At 48.4% G+C, this 13,407-nt stretch overlaps 4 protein-coding genes across 4 annotated transcripts; 2 read left to right on the top strand and 2 right to left on the bottom strand.

Moving 5' to 3' along the window:
• Positions 1-3,940: 3,940 nt before the first annotated feature.
• On the top strand, positions 3,941-5,168 carry BC939DRAFT_501738 (uncharacterized protein; the record flags this gene model as incomplete). The annotated part of the gene is made up of 3 exons (XM_051560201.1): positions 3,941-4,046; positions 4,150-4,435; positions 4,529-5,168. The coding sequence occupies 3 exons, from the start codon at positions 3,941-3,943 to the stop codon at positions 5,166-5,168; spliced, it is 1,032 nt and encodes a 343-aa protein (XP_051413838.1).
• Positions 5,169-5,725: 557 nt separating this feature from the next.
• On the bottom strand, positions 5,726-6,634 carry BC939DRAFT_113172 (uncharacterized protein). The gene is made up of 4 exons (XM_051549933.1): positions 6,571-6,634; positions 6,374-6,474; positions 6,180-6,281; positions 5,726-6,080 (listed from the first exon to the last, which is right to left on the bottom strand). Exons 1-4 carry the CDS (start codon positions 6,579-6,581, stop codon positions 5,764-5,766), a joined length of 531 nt encoding a protein of 176 aa, XP_051413837.1. The 5' UTR covers positions 6,582-6,634; the 3' UTR covers positions 5,726-5,763.
• A 2,588-nt stretch (positions 6,635-9,222) lies between these two features.
• Positions 9,223-10,202, top strand: BC939DRAFT_501735 (ubiquinol-cytochrome C reductase hinge protein-domain-containing protein; the record flags this gene model as incomplete). The annotated part of the gene is made up of 3 exons (XM_051560200.1): positions 9,223-9,376; positions 9,768-9,901; positions 10,170-10,202. The coding sequence occupies 3 exons, from the start codon at positions 9,223-9,225 to the stop codon at positions 10,200-10,202; spliced, it is 321 nt and encodes a 106-aa protein (XP_051413836.1).
• A 208-nt stretch (positions 10,203-10,410) lies between these two features.
• BC939DRAFT_113348 (uncharacterized protein) lies at positions 10,411-13,327 on the bottom strand. Its single transcript, XM_051549934.1, has 3 exons — positions 12,344-13,327; positions 12,027-12,206; positions 10,411-11,905 (listed from the first exon to the last, which is right to left on the bottom strand). The coding sequence occupies exons 1-3, from the start codon at positions 13,245-13,247 to the stop codon at positions 10,431-10,433; spliced, it is 2,559 nt and encodes an 852-aa protein (XP_051413835.1). The 5' UTR covers positions 13,248-13,327; the 3' UTR covers positions 10,411-10,430.
• Positions 13,328-13,407: the final 80 nt, after the last annotated feature.

The following is a 13,407-nucleotide window of genomic DNA, read 5'->3' as shown; positions in this document are numbered from 1 at the left end:
ATCACTGTGGGGTAATGCTGTGGACATTGAAGAAGCCGAGGATCTCGAAAATGTTATCGATCAGAATTAAAATATAATACTATTTTGAACATGACTTTGTTATTGTTGCCGTTATACTGCTCTGAATACGCAGATGAAAGTATTAAAAAAAGCATGACTAACTAAACAAAGGATAGAAGAAGAAAGTAAGGAATAGCGGATGTAAAAATAAAGGGAGGAGGAAAGAGGAGTTGGAAGTGGAGGGAATAGAGTGGGCAACTGGTTGCGGTACGCGGACAAAATTATCTATCCTCCCCGTCATCACTTCCATCGTCATTGCCGTCAGAGCCGTCGTTTGGTAGGTCTGGAGCCAACGCCACTATCAGCTGGCTACTTGGTATGAGACCATCATCAATATTCTTGTTGATCTTAGCCAGCAGCTGTGCGATCTCGACGAACCAATTCTGAGGGTTTCCACGAGGAAACCAGAGGGAAGAAGATGCGAAGGTTGCGACTGCCTCAGCAGTTCTGATCCCTGAGAATTGCTGCGAGAGCTTCTTGGCAGTCATGTCCGGCAGGATCCCGGTTTCTGCACCATTGGCGTAACGTTGTGTTGCTTGCCACCTCTTGAAGGCATCCTTCCTCCATGATATCAGTTCCCGTAATGCCAGAGCCTTCTCCTCTTTCGAGCGTTTCGGCCATCTTCCTCTGATGACAGATTTGGCGACAATGCGACTAGGGAGTAGAGGGGGACAATTAACAGTATGACATGCTGAACAGTTGTTGTTGCAAACACGAATCTCGTTGCCAAACAAGTCATCGATAAACCTCCAAAGACATTTTTTGCTGTGGTGATCCAGGAGGAACTGGCGGACTTGTGCATCTGAAACAGTCTTGTGAGAGACTGGCGGAGCATAGAGAATCGCACGGCCGTTGATATCCTTGCGTCGCGCTGCACGGCCAAACCGTTGCACCAAGCTTGTCATGTCCCTTGGAAAACTAAATGATTCACAAGTGCATATCGAAATATTTTAGAGATAATAACTTGTGTTATGTTTTGGGCTCACAAGATATAGAGATCAGAACCGGCCCCTTCCAGCTCAGTCTTGAAAGGCTGAGCTGAAGTGACTCGGTATTGCTCTGGTCTACTTGTTTTATTAAGAAGTGTCGTTCTAGCGGACTGACGACCCAAATATACGACAACTTGTTTCGTTCTGATTGCTCAATTTCCATGCTATTAACATATGAACTTACCCGTACTGAATCACTTGAACAACATCCTGTATGTCGACACCCATTCCTGCAGCCTCGGTAGCCAGCAGGATCAGGATGTCCCCATCTACAAATTTTTTCATGGTCGTCCTCTTGTACTGTTCATCTAGGGTTGAAAAGTACAACCCAAGTTTTCCTTGCAGGTCGGGCCTTATCCACTGCAGACATTTGAAAACACGGATGAGAACAGCGATTGAATCAAAGTAGACGATGGTCTTCTCTTTGTGCAAAAGTCTATGGAGGCCTTTCATGGCATCCTTGGGCTGAGTGTGCACCTCGAGGCGCAAGTTCGTGCGAACCTCGTTCACACGTATCGTCGTTGCCTTGGACAAAAAAAGCTTGGCCTTAGTTTTTAGGATAGCGTCCGCTGTGAGAGTCGCTGTTAGCCCTACAAATGGTACTCCAGGTGCCCAGACACGCAGATCACCTAGGCGTGTATAGTCCTCGCGAAACTTGACCCATTTCTCGACGCAGTGCACTTCATCGATCACTATTGCGGCCAACAATGATCGCCATTGCTCGTTCCGCCAAAGATCTTGAAGCAAATTTGCCTTGCTGCCGCTGAAAATGATCTCGGGGGTGAAGTAGACAGCCCTGTACTCGCCATTTAGTGCGCGTTGGATCGTACCCTTGTTAATAGCATCCGAGTTGGCGCCAGTTAGAACGAAGTACGATATGCCGGCCGCGGCCAGCTTCTATCGATTTGTAGGGCAGGATCCAAAGACGGGGTCAGTCGTGTAACATAGACACATTTATTGAAGGCATATGCAATCGTACAGTTACAAGAGTACTTGAAAGCTACCTGCTGTTGATCCTCCATCAAAGATATCAGCGGTGAGATGACGACGGTTACTGAGCGAGGCCAGAGCACCATAGGCAGGAAAAACGCTAAAGTCTTGCCCCAGCCACAAGGAGCAATTAAGACACAGTCGTGCTTTGCTTCAATGTTATACAGAACTTCCAGTTGCTCTTCCTTTGGTGCACAGCGGAAAACTTGTTTGCAAGTGCTGATGGCTTGTGACCTCAAAGTAAGTGGGGAGGTCTGAAAAAAAAGAATACAGCGTGTGTAAAACAACATGCAAAGGATGATTAAAATGTTACAATACAAATGACTGTGTCATTAGTTGAAATAACTTACAGAGTAATCGCTAATGTCGTCTTCGTGCTCTTGAACTAATGGTATATGTATCTGGTGTACAATATGCGATGGCGAAGATAGAAACTGCAGGGGCGACAGCTCCGGCTGCATGGACGTGGAGGGAGACGATGTTGGCGTCGAGATATATGGCGGTGGGGTGCAATCAGCCTCCCTCCATGTTGACATTCGCTTGATGGGCGTGGAGAAAGTTTTTTTAGGCGTGGAATCATAATCATCTGAAGACGCGTCCGAATCTGAAGAATCAATTTGAATTGGCGACGACACAGTCCGCCGAAGTGGCGAAGAAAGGCGCACAGATGATACCACTGTTCGTGCAAGCGACGACGGCACAGTTCCATATGTAAATGGTGTTGTGAGTCCACGAGAATGTCCAGGCGAATCGATATCTTGTAGTCGCCGGAGGCGGAAATACAGTGAAGAATGTGCTTCTTGTCCAGACTGACGTTCTTCCTCAGGCAACCAGAAAGGGTTTGGCAAGGACTCTTCTGCAGCGGTGAACGCCATGGCGAGCTGCAAGGAGATTGATGCCGCTGGAGTGGAACACGCTCCAGTCAGGACGGGCGGGGCTTCAGTAGCTCCTTGCGGAGTATCCTATAGAGAGAAAAACATAAAAGGACAAGAAGTTCGTTAGGATTGTGCTTGGAAATGAGTGACTGTTGTCATGCCAATCATCGGTATGTACTCACTGGATTACTCCCTCCTAAGGACGACGCGACGGGAATATTGGCGCTGAAGGAGATCAGACCTGTGGGTATGTCATTGCGCTATACAGTATTGAGGGTCAGGACGTCAGGAAGGGTGACAACCCCAACAGCTACAAACTCCCAACTCCTGTAACAAAATGTGTCCTTGCTTTGTAAGTCCTGCGGAGGGTTCCAGGAGTGTTGGGAGTTTTGGGAAGGCACTTGCGAGGCGTGCGCCGGGTCTCTTCATCAGGTGGATTGTCACTGTAACAGGAGACATGAAGGAAGAGGATGCAAGAAATAAGCTTGGGCAGCCCGCGTACGATCACGTGAACAAAAAACCACCGAGCACTTTCCTTTTTTGGGCAAAATGGACTAAAGGGTGACCCCATAAGAAAGTGAAAGATTTTGTCCCAGCCCCTCTGCAGTGAAAAATTGAACAAAGGGGGATGGGTTCAGAGCTTCCAGAAATGTGCGAGAGTTACCTACTCGAATCACGAAAGCATAGAAACGCGAAACGTATTTTGCATTACCTCTGAAACTTAATTTAAAGTTGGTTAATGAATATCGTGTGTGGACACGTACTTTTGGACACTTATACGCACACCATTTACGATGTGTTGTGGGCCACGAGCCGCGGGCCGCAATCAGACCAACAAATCTGCGCAGTCCGATCACCGAGTGTAAGATCAAATGCATTTCAGTTTCGCCCGGAAAATAATATACCCAGCAGTTACGTGTGTAACGCGTAATGAGAACGTTGCCTAGTGATACAAAGAGAGGCGACTGAAGTATAAAAGGTCTCGACGCATCGCCCTGGTATCTTCAACCCAAACACACCAAAAAAATGTCTCTCTCATTCAAAGAGTTCCTCAACGATCAATTCGCTAAACTAGAGATAACTCCAGTTAACTTGAATGGAAAAACTATCGTGGTGACAGGCAGTAATGTCGGTAAGACAGATAGACAATGGAGCCTACTTCGTCGACACGCGCATTAACACAGTCCAGCTCCAGTATTAATGTTGTGTACTTTAATTGAGATGTGCAGGTATAGGCTATGGTACAGTCCGCCATCTCGTTGAAATGGGTCCTTCCCGAATCATTCTGGCCTGCAGGAACATGTCCAAGGCGGAAGAAGCTATTCGTAGCATTAAGGCGAGCACAAATACCAATGACGTTATCATCGAGGCTCAAGAACTGAACTTGGCATCCTTCGCATCCTGTCGAGCATTTGCTAAGCGGTATCAAGAGAGTGGTCTTCCTCTGCACATTTTGATCAACAATGCCGGCATTGGATGGCTCAGCAAATTCACCTTGAGCGAGGATGGCCACGAGGCAGTGTAAGCATTAATCTCCGCATCCATATCGTTTCCAAATCCACATACACATCCTATATGTCGATGCAGGTGATGAAGCTGACCTCTTCATTCCAGGTTTGCCACCAACCACCTAGGAACGGTACTCTTGACGCTTCTTCTTTTGCCTATCATTCGTACGACGGCCTCCCAGAATGCCTCCACATATCCCCGCATCGTGATTGTCGCTTCTGAGGTTCACCACTGGACCCAGTTCCCAGAGAGGGATACACCAAGCATTGTCAAGACGATGGACGACGCCACAAACACCGCATCTCTCAAGAATCGCTATCACGTTTCCAAGCTGATGAACGTGCTCTTTGCACGAAGCCTTGCTCGCCATCTCCATGAATCCAGTCACCCAGAAGATCGTAAGATCTCCGTTAGCGTTATCAACCCGGGCTTGGTTTCTTCAGAGTTCGCCAGTAAAAGTGATCAGTCGCTGCTTCAAAGGATTAGGTCCACCGTCGTGTTTGGCATTATGGGAGCCGTTGTAGCGAGGAACATCACGGAAGGTTCAAAGACGACAGTTTATGCCGCGGTGGCACCAGAGTGCGGAATCGAGAATGGAGCACAAAATGGCCAGTACTATTCCTCGTGTTGCCCGGCCAAGGTCAACCCAATCGTGGAGGGGGAGGATGGAGATATACTTGCAGAGAGATTGTGGAAGGAAACCATCGAAACCATTGAGATCAGAAAGCACGAGTTTGACATATAGAGCGTGAAGTCTAAATCATATTGCGAGTATCGTATGTGGTCGTTATCTTGTTGTCCGAGGAAATAAAAAATGAGAATGAAAATTAGAAGAGCAGGCAGCGAAAGAAATAGAAAGGGCCCGCGAGTCATGCCCACACCGTACCCCAGCCATATCCCCCAAGAAAGCTGAGGAATCCTGAAGACGAATGGGAGCCATACCCTTCGTTAACTCGTCCCTTGCGTGCATCCGGCACCTGCGTCCATTCCGGCGATGATTTAAAAAAAGTCATCTTCACGTTGTCGGGCGTCGTCTCAGGACATGCCAGTGTCTTTGTAGGTCGAGTTCTTCATAACGAGATAGCCCAGCTTCATGTGCTTGCGTTTGTTGAGGAGGGTGTGTATCAGGTTGGGAAGTAGGTCGGGCTCAACGATGTCGGGTTTCGTGACAATGGGGGCGGTGCGTGTGCCATATTTGCCATACGTACTGTACATACATAATTCAGTTCAGCAAGACACACACAATTCGATAAGCCGCCATTAATGCCTTATACGGTATCTTTTATTAGCGACTGGGTCCGTAAGAGGAGATCAAGACACCATTGGGCAACAGGAGTGGTTTATACCTCATCCCCTGCATTGCTTTCTGCCGATTTGGGCTCTCCTGTTGAGGCTACTTCTGTTGATGTTGAAGATGATCCGCCCACTCGGGTCTCCCGCTCCTCTTCCTCGTCCTCAGCGTCAGCGTCATCGTCATCGTCATCGTCCTCCTCATCCTCGTCGTCTCCAGCCTCTGGGGGGACAGCAGCCTCGTCCTCTTCATCATCATCATCGGAAAGGTCATCCTGAGGAACCTTTGTAAAGTCGATCTTAACGCCGCGAGTGCGACGTCCAGAGTGGATGATATTGGAGGTATCCAAAAAGTCGAGGTCCTCATCTATTTTCGAAAGGCATATTCTTTTGTTAGAGTGAAAGGCTGCAAAGAACGATAGTGTTTGTCGGTCAATACTGAGAACAGTTGTTTGTTTCACTTTACCGAGATCGTCATCCTCCTGTGCGCTGTCGTCTTCTTGGTCATTGAATTTTGAGGATGAACTCGAGGCGACCGAGCGCTTCGTAGTTATGGGTGCAGCTTGCTCTAAGGGTGTTATGCGATATGCGATATGCGATGAAGCAATTTTAATTCCCTCTAGATCAATAAACGCGGTATTTGATCCCAGTTTCTCTTACCTTCAGCCTTACGCTTTCCAGCGGCAACATTGACGGCTTCAGCGGGTCTAATTAGACAACGGTGGTAAGGGAAGAGAGGGTTCCTTGTGAGGAAGGTGAAACTAAAACCGACAGGTCCTGACAAAGTAAATGCGCGGCTACGCGAAATACAAGCAATTGCACGTGAAGAAAGACAAAGAGGAAGAGCATGCGCATACGCATTAGACATGACGAAGGGCTTGTGGGCTGGGGAGCAGAAAGGGAAGAATGAAGAGTGGAGAATGAATGGATGGAGAGAAAAGAAAAAGGTGCGCCATTTGTTGCTGCTGTTTTGTTCCCTCCGACGGTGGCAGCAACGTATGAACCCAATAGTCTGAGTGGTTAATCAAAATTGGGATGTGTGCAGTCACAGGCCCACTGGGAGGGCCGGCCGCAGCTCCACCACCCCGCCCCCTCCTCGACATCTTTTCATCTCCCATCAACTCCTCCTTTCGCTCCTCAGACGATCTTCTTTTTCTTCTAATTCTTTTCTCTCCCTCCCTCCCCTTATCGCTTCCTACCTTTTCTTCTTACTGCCACAGTCGCGTCCACATTCTTCTCTTCACGTCTTCACACTCAAGCCCCACAGACCATGGTAAAGGATCGAGGCGCTGATGATACCTGTTTATGTCAACCTCAGCCTCAAGAAAGGAGATCCCGCACTGAAGGACATACATGACTCACTACTGCTTCCTATCTTGCCTCCTGTCTCTCCTTGATGTGCCGCGTCGGATCTGCATTGTCGATTTGTCCCTCTGTCCCTGTCTGCACCTTTTGGCACACTGCTCACCCCGGAAAATTACAAACGCCCTGACAGAATACTCTCAGCCAGGATCAGCGCTCCAGGGTCCAGACACTCGTCTCGATCACCAACATCAGGCAAGTCAATTTTGATACAGAAGTATAACCTGAATGGCTATTGCGATAATTTCAGGATTAATAACCAATCTAACATCGCACATCATATCCAACATCCAAATAGGGAATCAACAGCCATCTCTTTGCTCAGTGACTGCAAGTGGGACGTCCAAACGGCAGTGAACAACTTCTTCGGTAGCGGAAGCTCTTCTGCTGCGCTCCAGAGCAAACCCAAGGCAGCACCAGTTAATGTCAAGCGAATCAACGAGGTCTTTGACAGGTACAAGGGTATGTATCGATTTCTCACATTGGCAGCAGATAAGGTCATGGCTGCGCTCTTTTTTTTTGTGTCTTCCAATTTGCTTTTTTGCTGTGCCAGTTGCTTAATTGGCAAATGTTGTTCTCTCCTTGTTACGCTTTTGATTTTTATAGATGAACCGGACGAGATTTTGATCGAGGGCATGGAAAAGTTCTGTGCGGATCTGGATGTTGATCCTACAGACGTTGTCATGTTGGTTATGGCCTGGCACCTCAAGGCGGAGAATATGTGCGAATTCACTCGGTCCGGATTTGTTGAAGGCTGGACCAAGCTTGGGTATGGGGCATGTCTTTATCGTTGTCGTGTCCATTTTGAAACGAGGAAAGGCAAGTGTTTACTAATGGCTGTCTTATTGTTCCTTCTTTTTATTTATTTATGCGTTTTAATAGGTGCGATACGATTGAAAAGATGAAGGACTCGATTCCAAAATTGCGCCAGGAGCTCAAGGATGACGCTGCTTTCAGGGAGATTTACCATTTTGCGTTCACGTTCGGACTGAGCGAGAACCAAAAGAGTTTGCGTATGTACCAGCTCTATTGTCCTTTTTTCGGTGTTCAGGAACATGATATCCTGTACTACAACCCCACTAATATATATTTTTTTCTCTATATTTTCCTGTAGCATTGGATGTCGCTATTCCATTTTGGATGCTGCTATTGAAAGATCGTTTTCCTAGACTGGAGATGTGGTGCGATTTCGTTCAAAACAAGTATGGTCGCTCCATATCCAAGGACACATGGTATCTGGTAAGTAGCGAGCTTTGGCATTCTTATCTTGTAAACTACCTGGACAATGCCTCAGCTGAAATTCTTCTCTTCTGCCAAATGTGCATAGCTTTTGGATTTCGTGAATCAGGTTGATCCCCATTTCTCTAACTATGACGATGAGGGTATGTTATGGAGTTACAATTGGGTTGTTCTCTGGTCTTGTATTTTTGTAATTGCTCTTGCTAAGCTGCCTGTTTTATTGTATCTCTAGGTGCCTGGCCTGTTCTTATCGACGACTTTGTGGAATACGGCCGCACAACCTTGGATCAAGATTAAGCAGGGTCAGAACGAGAGTAGAAGGGATGAGGATACTTTCTTTTCGCGAGTTCACGGATATACGAATATATGAATGTATTATGGGTTCAAAATCGTTGTTCTGCCAGAACCCTTCAAATCCTTCGTCAGCCTCTCCACGGGTGCCTTTCCTTTCTGCATAAAAAAAGGTCTCGCCACAGAGATGTGATGGCGGCCGAAAACATGTCCAACATTGCCTGAGAGTACCTATTGCACCAGGAACGACCACTCTATCTTCACCCCGTCACGGCAGATGGTAGATACCCATGGATGGGGTCAAGAAGTCCAGGGCAAGAGATGGCCGAAGGGGTGATTGTTGGAACCAGCGCCACTACTCGCAAAAAAAGAAGAAAGATGGAACTTTAGCATTTTGTGTGTACGGCCACACACACACGTGCTGATTACAGGGGGGCGTTGATGAATTTACGATGACGTAGATAGCGCCTAGATAGTCCTGTTTTCATCCGGGGGTTTGGTTGTATGCGAACGGAAACGGATCCGCTTTTTTTTCCTTGAACACCCGCCCAATTCCAACACTACTCCATCTATTTTCTCCCTCCCCCCGCTCTCTCTCACAGAACAACAAAACCACCATGTTGAGCTTCATCACCGATCTGTTCCCTGCTGTCTATGCGGAGGAGAAGCACGAGGAGGAGGCTGCCCCTGCCGAACAGGAGGAGGAGGCTGCTCCTGCTGCTGAGGAGGAAGAAGAGGAGCCAGAGGACATCAAGCCCGAGATTGAGGAGGGTAAGTTCGTTTATTCTTATTCGGATCTTTCCCAACTGCAACCGCGTCGAATCGCGAGAATGCCACAGTGAAAGTCGATTGACTCACGGAAAAGGCCTCGCCATCACAACTCACTGGCAGCAGGACAAAATACAACAACATACACGCGGAGATGATTTCCGAAGTTTGTTTCTTTCCGCGGTTGATCACCAGCACCAGCATCGACAATATGTGAACAAACACCGATGATCGGGATCACTTTTCCCTTCATCATCAATGTGTGGCTTCCTAAGAACGTGGACGTTACACTCTCTTCCCAACTCTCATCGCCTGATTCGTCCTTATTTCCTAGCTCGTTTCTGTTACTGAGTAAAATTCCCTATTTTTTCTTTCTCACAATTACGATTGATAGCTTGCGGTGAGACTGCTGCCTGCTTGCCATTGAAGCACCACCTCGATGAGTGCACCCGCCGTGTTCAGGAGGAAGGCGCCCACGAGGACTGCATCGAGGAGTTGTACCACTTCCTCCACTGCGTCAACGAATGCGTAAGTCACTTTATGCCATCGGAACGCGACCATTATGACTCGGAATCCAGATCGTTCATCAATGGATATACACAGCGGCAGCAGTGGAAGAAACAAGGCGACAGAAGCACAGTCGCCAATCAGGGTTCCTGGATATTTTTTTTTGCATTCCAGACAAAGGGGACGGATCGTGGATGGTGTTCTCAATTGCATTTCTGCTGTGTTTGTTCCAAGAAACATTTACCGACCAGAGTCTTTCTCCTCTCTTTCTTGTTCGTTCATCTTTTAGGCCGTTCCAAAATACTTCAACAAGCTTGTCTAGACTATCTTTTTATCATACACAACAACCGCTCAAATACAAATACAAACATTCCAGCCTCGACTGTCCTTTTCAACAAAAAGAAAGGAAAAGAAAGGAAAAGAAAAGAAAAAGAAAAAGGTGGCAATCAATTCCAAGTTTATTGCAATGTCCAATATGCATTGTTCAACGCGATATGCATGAGAAATTAACCAAAATGAAATGGTGATACGGGTCAAATGATTGCTTTTCTCAATCGTTGCTTTCGCTCGAAGAAGACACATCCGAGTCCTCCACAATCTCATCCGCCTCCTCCATAATCTCGTCCGTCAAGGAATCGTCCGAATCGTCCACGATCTCGCTCGACCTCGCCAGCGGCCGACTTCGCTTCCTAGGTTTCTTGACCATCCGCCGCTCAGGGATCTGAGGCAACCCAGCCGCGACCATCGCATCGCTAAGAAGCTTCTCGGCCAGATTCCGGTCAGCCAACTGCTGTTTCAATTGCCTCTGCAGAGACTTGTCTCCCCCTGCCTTGGTCACAGCTGCTTCCACCGCACTTTCCATCACAGCTGTAGACACGCCCAAATATTCATCAACGGGCATAAGAGCGCTCCGATGGTTCTGCAATGCCTCATGCAACGCCGGAAACTCTCTCAAGAGCGTCTCCAGAGCAGCAACTTGTGCATAATACACTAGATGTTCCTGAAACATCTCCACCGTGGTCTTGGGCAACTTTCGACCAGGCATCTTTTCCTCCAGACGCTTACCGGCCTTATCCAGGGATTGCACGACTATCTTCTGCAGCTGCTTGATCATCTCCTCATACGGTAGCTGATTGTAATTCTCGACTTTCTTGCGCCTACTAAGGATCCTGCGACTCATCGCAGGTGCGGTCATCATCGTCTTCACCGTGTATGCTGATTCCTCTTGGGCCGCCACGAGCGCCGCCTTCATAGCCGCCATAGCCGCTTTGAATGTCGTTGCAGAGCAGTCGCCGTCCTCCACGAGCGGCTTTTTCTGTTTCTTCAGCTGGCCCTTCGCTTTCGTGAATTTTGCGACCTGGATCTCGTTGCTTTCCTGCACCTGCTTCTTCAGTTCCTCGGCAAATTGGGGAAACTCCACCTCCCTGTGTCTCCGATATCCTCGCTCCACAATGTGTTTGGTGGTATCTAGCTGCAATTGCCGATCATAATTAAGAGAGGGGCCTTTGTGGGCCTCCAACTCGACGGACGATGCCTTCGCCTTTTCAGCTGCTTTCTGCGCCGCGACCGCAGCTCCAGCCTTTGTCCAGGTCAGGCCTCCCTTTTGCAGCCGAGGCAACAGCGCAAACGAATACCGATGGCGAACCTGATGTCTCGAGCGCGTGCCTTCCATCTTTTCCGAGATTGATGTCCACATATGATCCGATTCCAGCACAGTCGCCTTGCCCTGTCTGAGCGCCTGTTCGTGCATAATATCGAGGAGCTGTTCGTCCTCCTCCTTCGACCAGGTGCCGACGACCATTGTGTCCTTGACCTTCAGATGGTTCCGATACCGATCACGACAGCTATCGGCGATGCGGCCGAGGCTTTGACCGATGGTCGTCCATTGACCCTGGTGTTGCTGGTATAGCTCGAGCAGCTTCGCGTCATCCTCTTTCGTCCATATTCCAACATTGTTCTGGTTATGATACATTCGGCGGGCGTGGAGGTAAATGTTCAGCAAAGGGCGGGTCTCCAGACGAACGGCTAGCATTCAAAGTAAATAAACAAATGACAAAAAAAAAAAAAAAGAAAAGAAAAAAAGCTATTAATAAACATGTTCCTCGGTCGCTGTACGTTTCTGATGAAGACCAGACTGTGAACGCACCAATCTCGGTCCACAATGCCGCCAGTCCGTTCTTGTCCGCGCGTGTATATCCCTGCTGTTCTGAGAACCACCGTTCGACCAAGTCCTCAGGCTTGTTGTTTCGGGCAATGTAATCGCGGACGGTCTCACGAATGATCCTATCCTCTTGAGCGCTGAAGTTGCCCTTATGGTACGTGATGCCTGTAGATATTCCAGACGAGAGGATAGGGAGACGGATGTGAAATACCGTATGTGAGTGGGTCATTCAGTGTTCAAGAGAGCGGACACTCCTGAACGTTCATTGTTTCAGCAACGAAATAAAAGACCTCTTTCCGTACCTTGCTCCTTCAGTTCGTGAGCCAACAACCATTTGGTGTGCAGGGGGTTATCTGAATGCAGGGCCATATCAACCTTCAATCGATCCTCCATGGCATCCACTGAGGCGGGACCGCTGCTTCGATCCTTCTTGTTCGACTTGTCGCTCTTGCGATCCTTGATTTCGCGGTCCTTGGTATCCTTCTTCGCCTTCTCGGCTTCATCGCTGCCCTTATCATTGGCGTTGACCTTATCGACTACTGTCTGCTTCTTCTTATGCTTTCCGCTGCCGCTGCCGCTGCCCTCGCCAGGGTTTTTGTCGGGCATACTCATGATCTGCTCAAACGTCAACCTCGAACTCGTCACTCCGGCTCCAGTTCCAGTTCCAGTTCCGGTAGCTCCAGCTTTAGAACTTGTCTTTACCGCTTTCGCCTTGTCGCCAATTGGCTTTGCGCTAGCATTAGCATTGGCATTAGCACCAGCCCCGCCCACTAATGTAAGCGTCTTGTTCCTTTGAACAGCAACAGCCGCAGCCGCAGCCGCATTTTTGGCGCTCCTGTCATTATCGTCGTCCGAGGAATCCGCATTGTCATCGTCCGAGTCCAACATACCGCCCAAACTATCCAGTCCCTGCATATCCTCAGCTTTGACTTGGGTCATAATGCTCGTTACCGATGCTCGCCGCTCAAATGCTGATGCTGATACTGATGTTGGTGCTGGTGCAGATGCTGGTGTAGGTGCTGCTGCAGGCGTCGGTGTCAGTGTCGACGTCGATGTGGGTGCGACATGCGCCTTCTTTCGGGCCCGCTCATGCTCCACTCCCCCATCTCTGTCGGACTTGTGGCTCTTCTTTCGTTTCTTGGACGACTCGTCGCGTTTTTTGTCGTGCTTGGTCTTATGGCTCCCCATGGTGGTCTGGTTACCCATCTGTCTGCAGACAAAAACCAACAATAGCGAAACAAAGTTATATTTTAGTGCCAGTTTTAGTCAATGAGGGGAACTGGATAGATATGCCATGTCGCCAACCACGCCAGTTCCATCCTATTGCTGTATCCAGCGTTCTAATACCGCTCGTGTCCAAAAAGTC

This window comes from Gamsiella multidivaricata (assembly GCF_025024155.1).
Source record: "Gamsiella multidivaricata strain RSA 2152 chromosome Unknown BC939scaffold_21, whole genome shotgun sequence".
Taxonomy (NCBI): Eukaryota; Fungi; Mortierellomycota; class Mortierellomycetes; order Mortierellales; family Mortierellaceae; genus Gamsiella; species Gamsiella multidivaricata.
Note: the sequence above shows the minus strand (reverse complement) of the source record. Positions and strands in the feature narration are given on the sequence as shown.

Excerpts from the sequence above, each read along its gene's own strand:
- BC939DRAFT_113172 (XM_051549933.1), bottom strand. Across the intron at positions 6,282-6,373 it reads TGGAAAGCGTAAGGCTGAAG|AGCAAGCTGCACCCATAACT; the intron begins GTAAGAGAAACT and ends TAACACCCTTAG. Across the intron at positions 6,081-6,179 it reads ACAGGAGGATGACGATCTCG|ATGAGGACCTCGACTTTTTG; the intron begins GTAAAGTGAAAC and ends TTTCGAAAATAG.
- BC939DRAFT_113348 (XM_051549934.1), bottom strand. The coding sequence starts at position 13,247 with ATGGGTAACCAGACCACCATGGGGAGCCATAAGACCAAGCACGACAAA. Across the intron at positions 12,207-12,343 it reads TCACGAACTGAAGGAGCAAG|GCATCACGTACCATAAGGGC; the intron begins GTACGGAAAGAG and ends GAATATCTACAG. Across the intron at positions 11,906-12,026 it reads GGCATTGTGGACCGAGATTG|CCGTTCGTCTGGAGACCCGC; the intron begins GTGCGTTCACAG and ends TTTGAATGCTAG.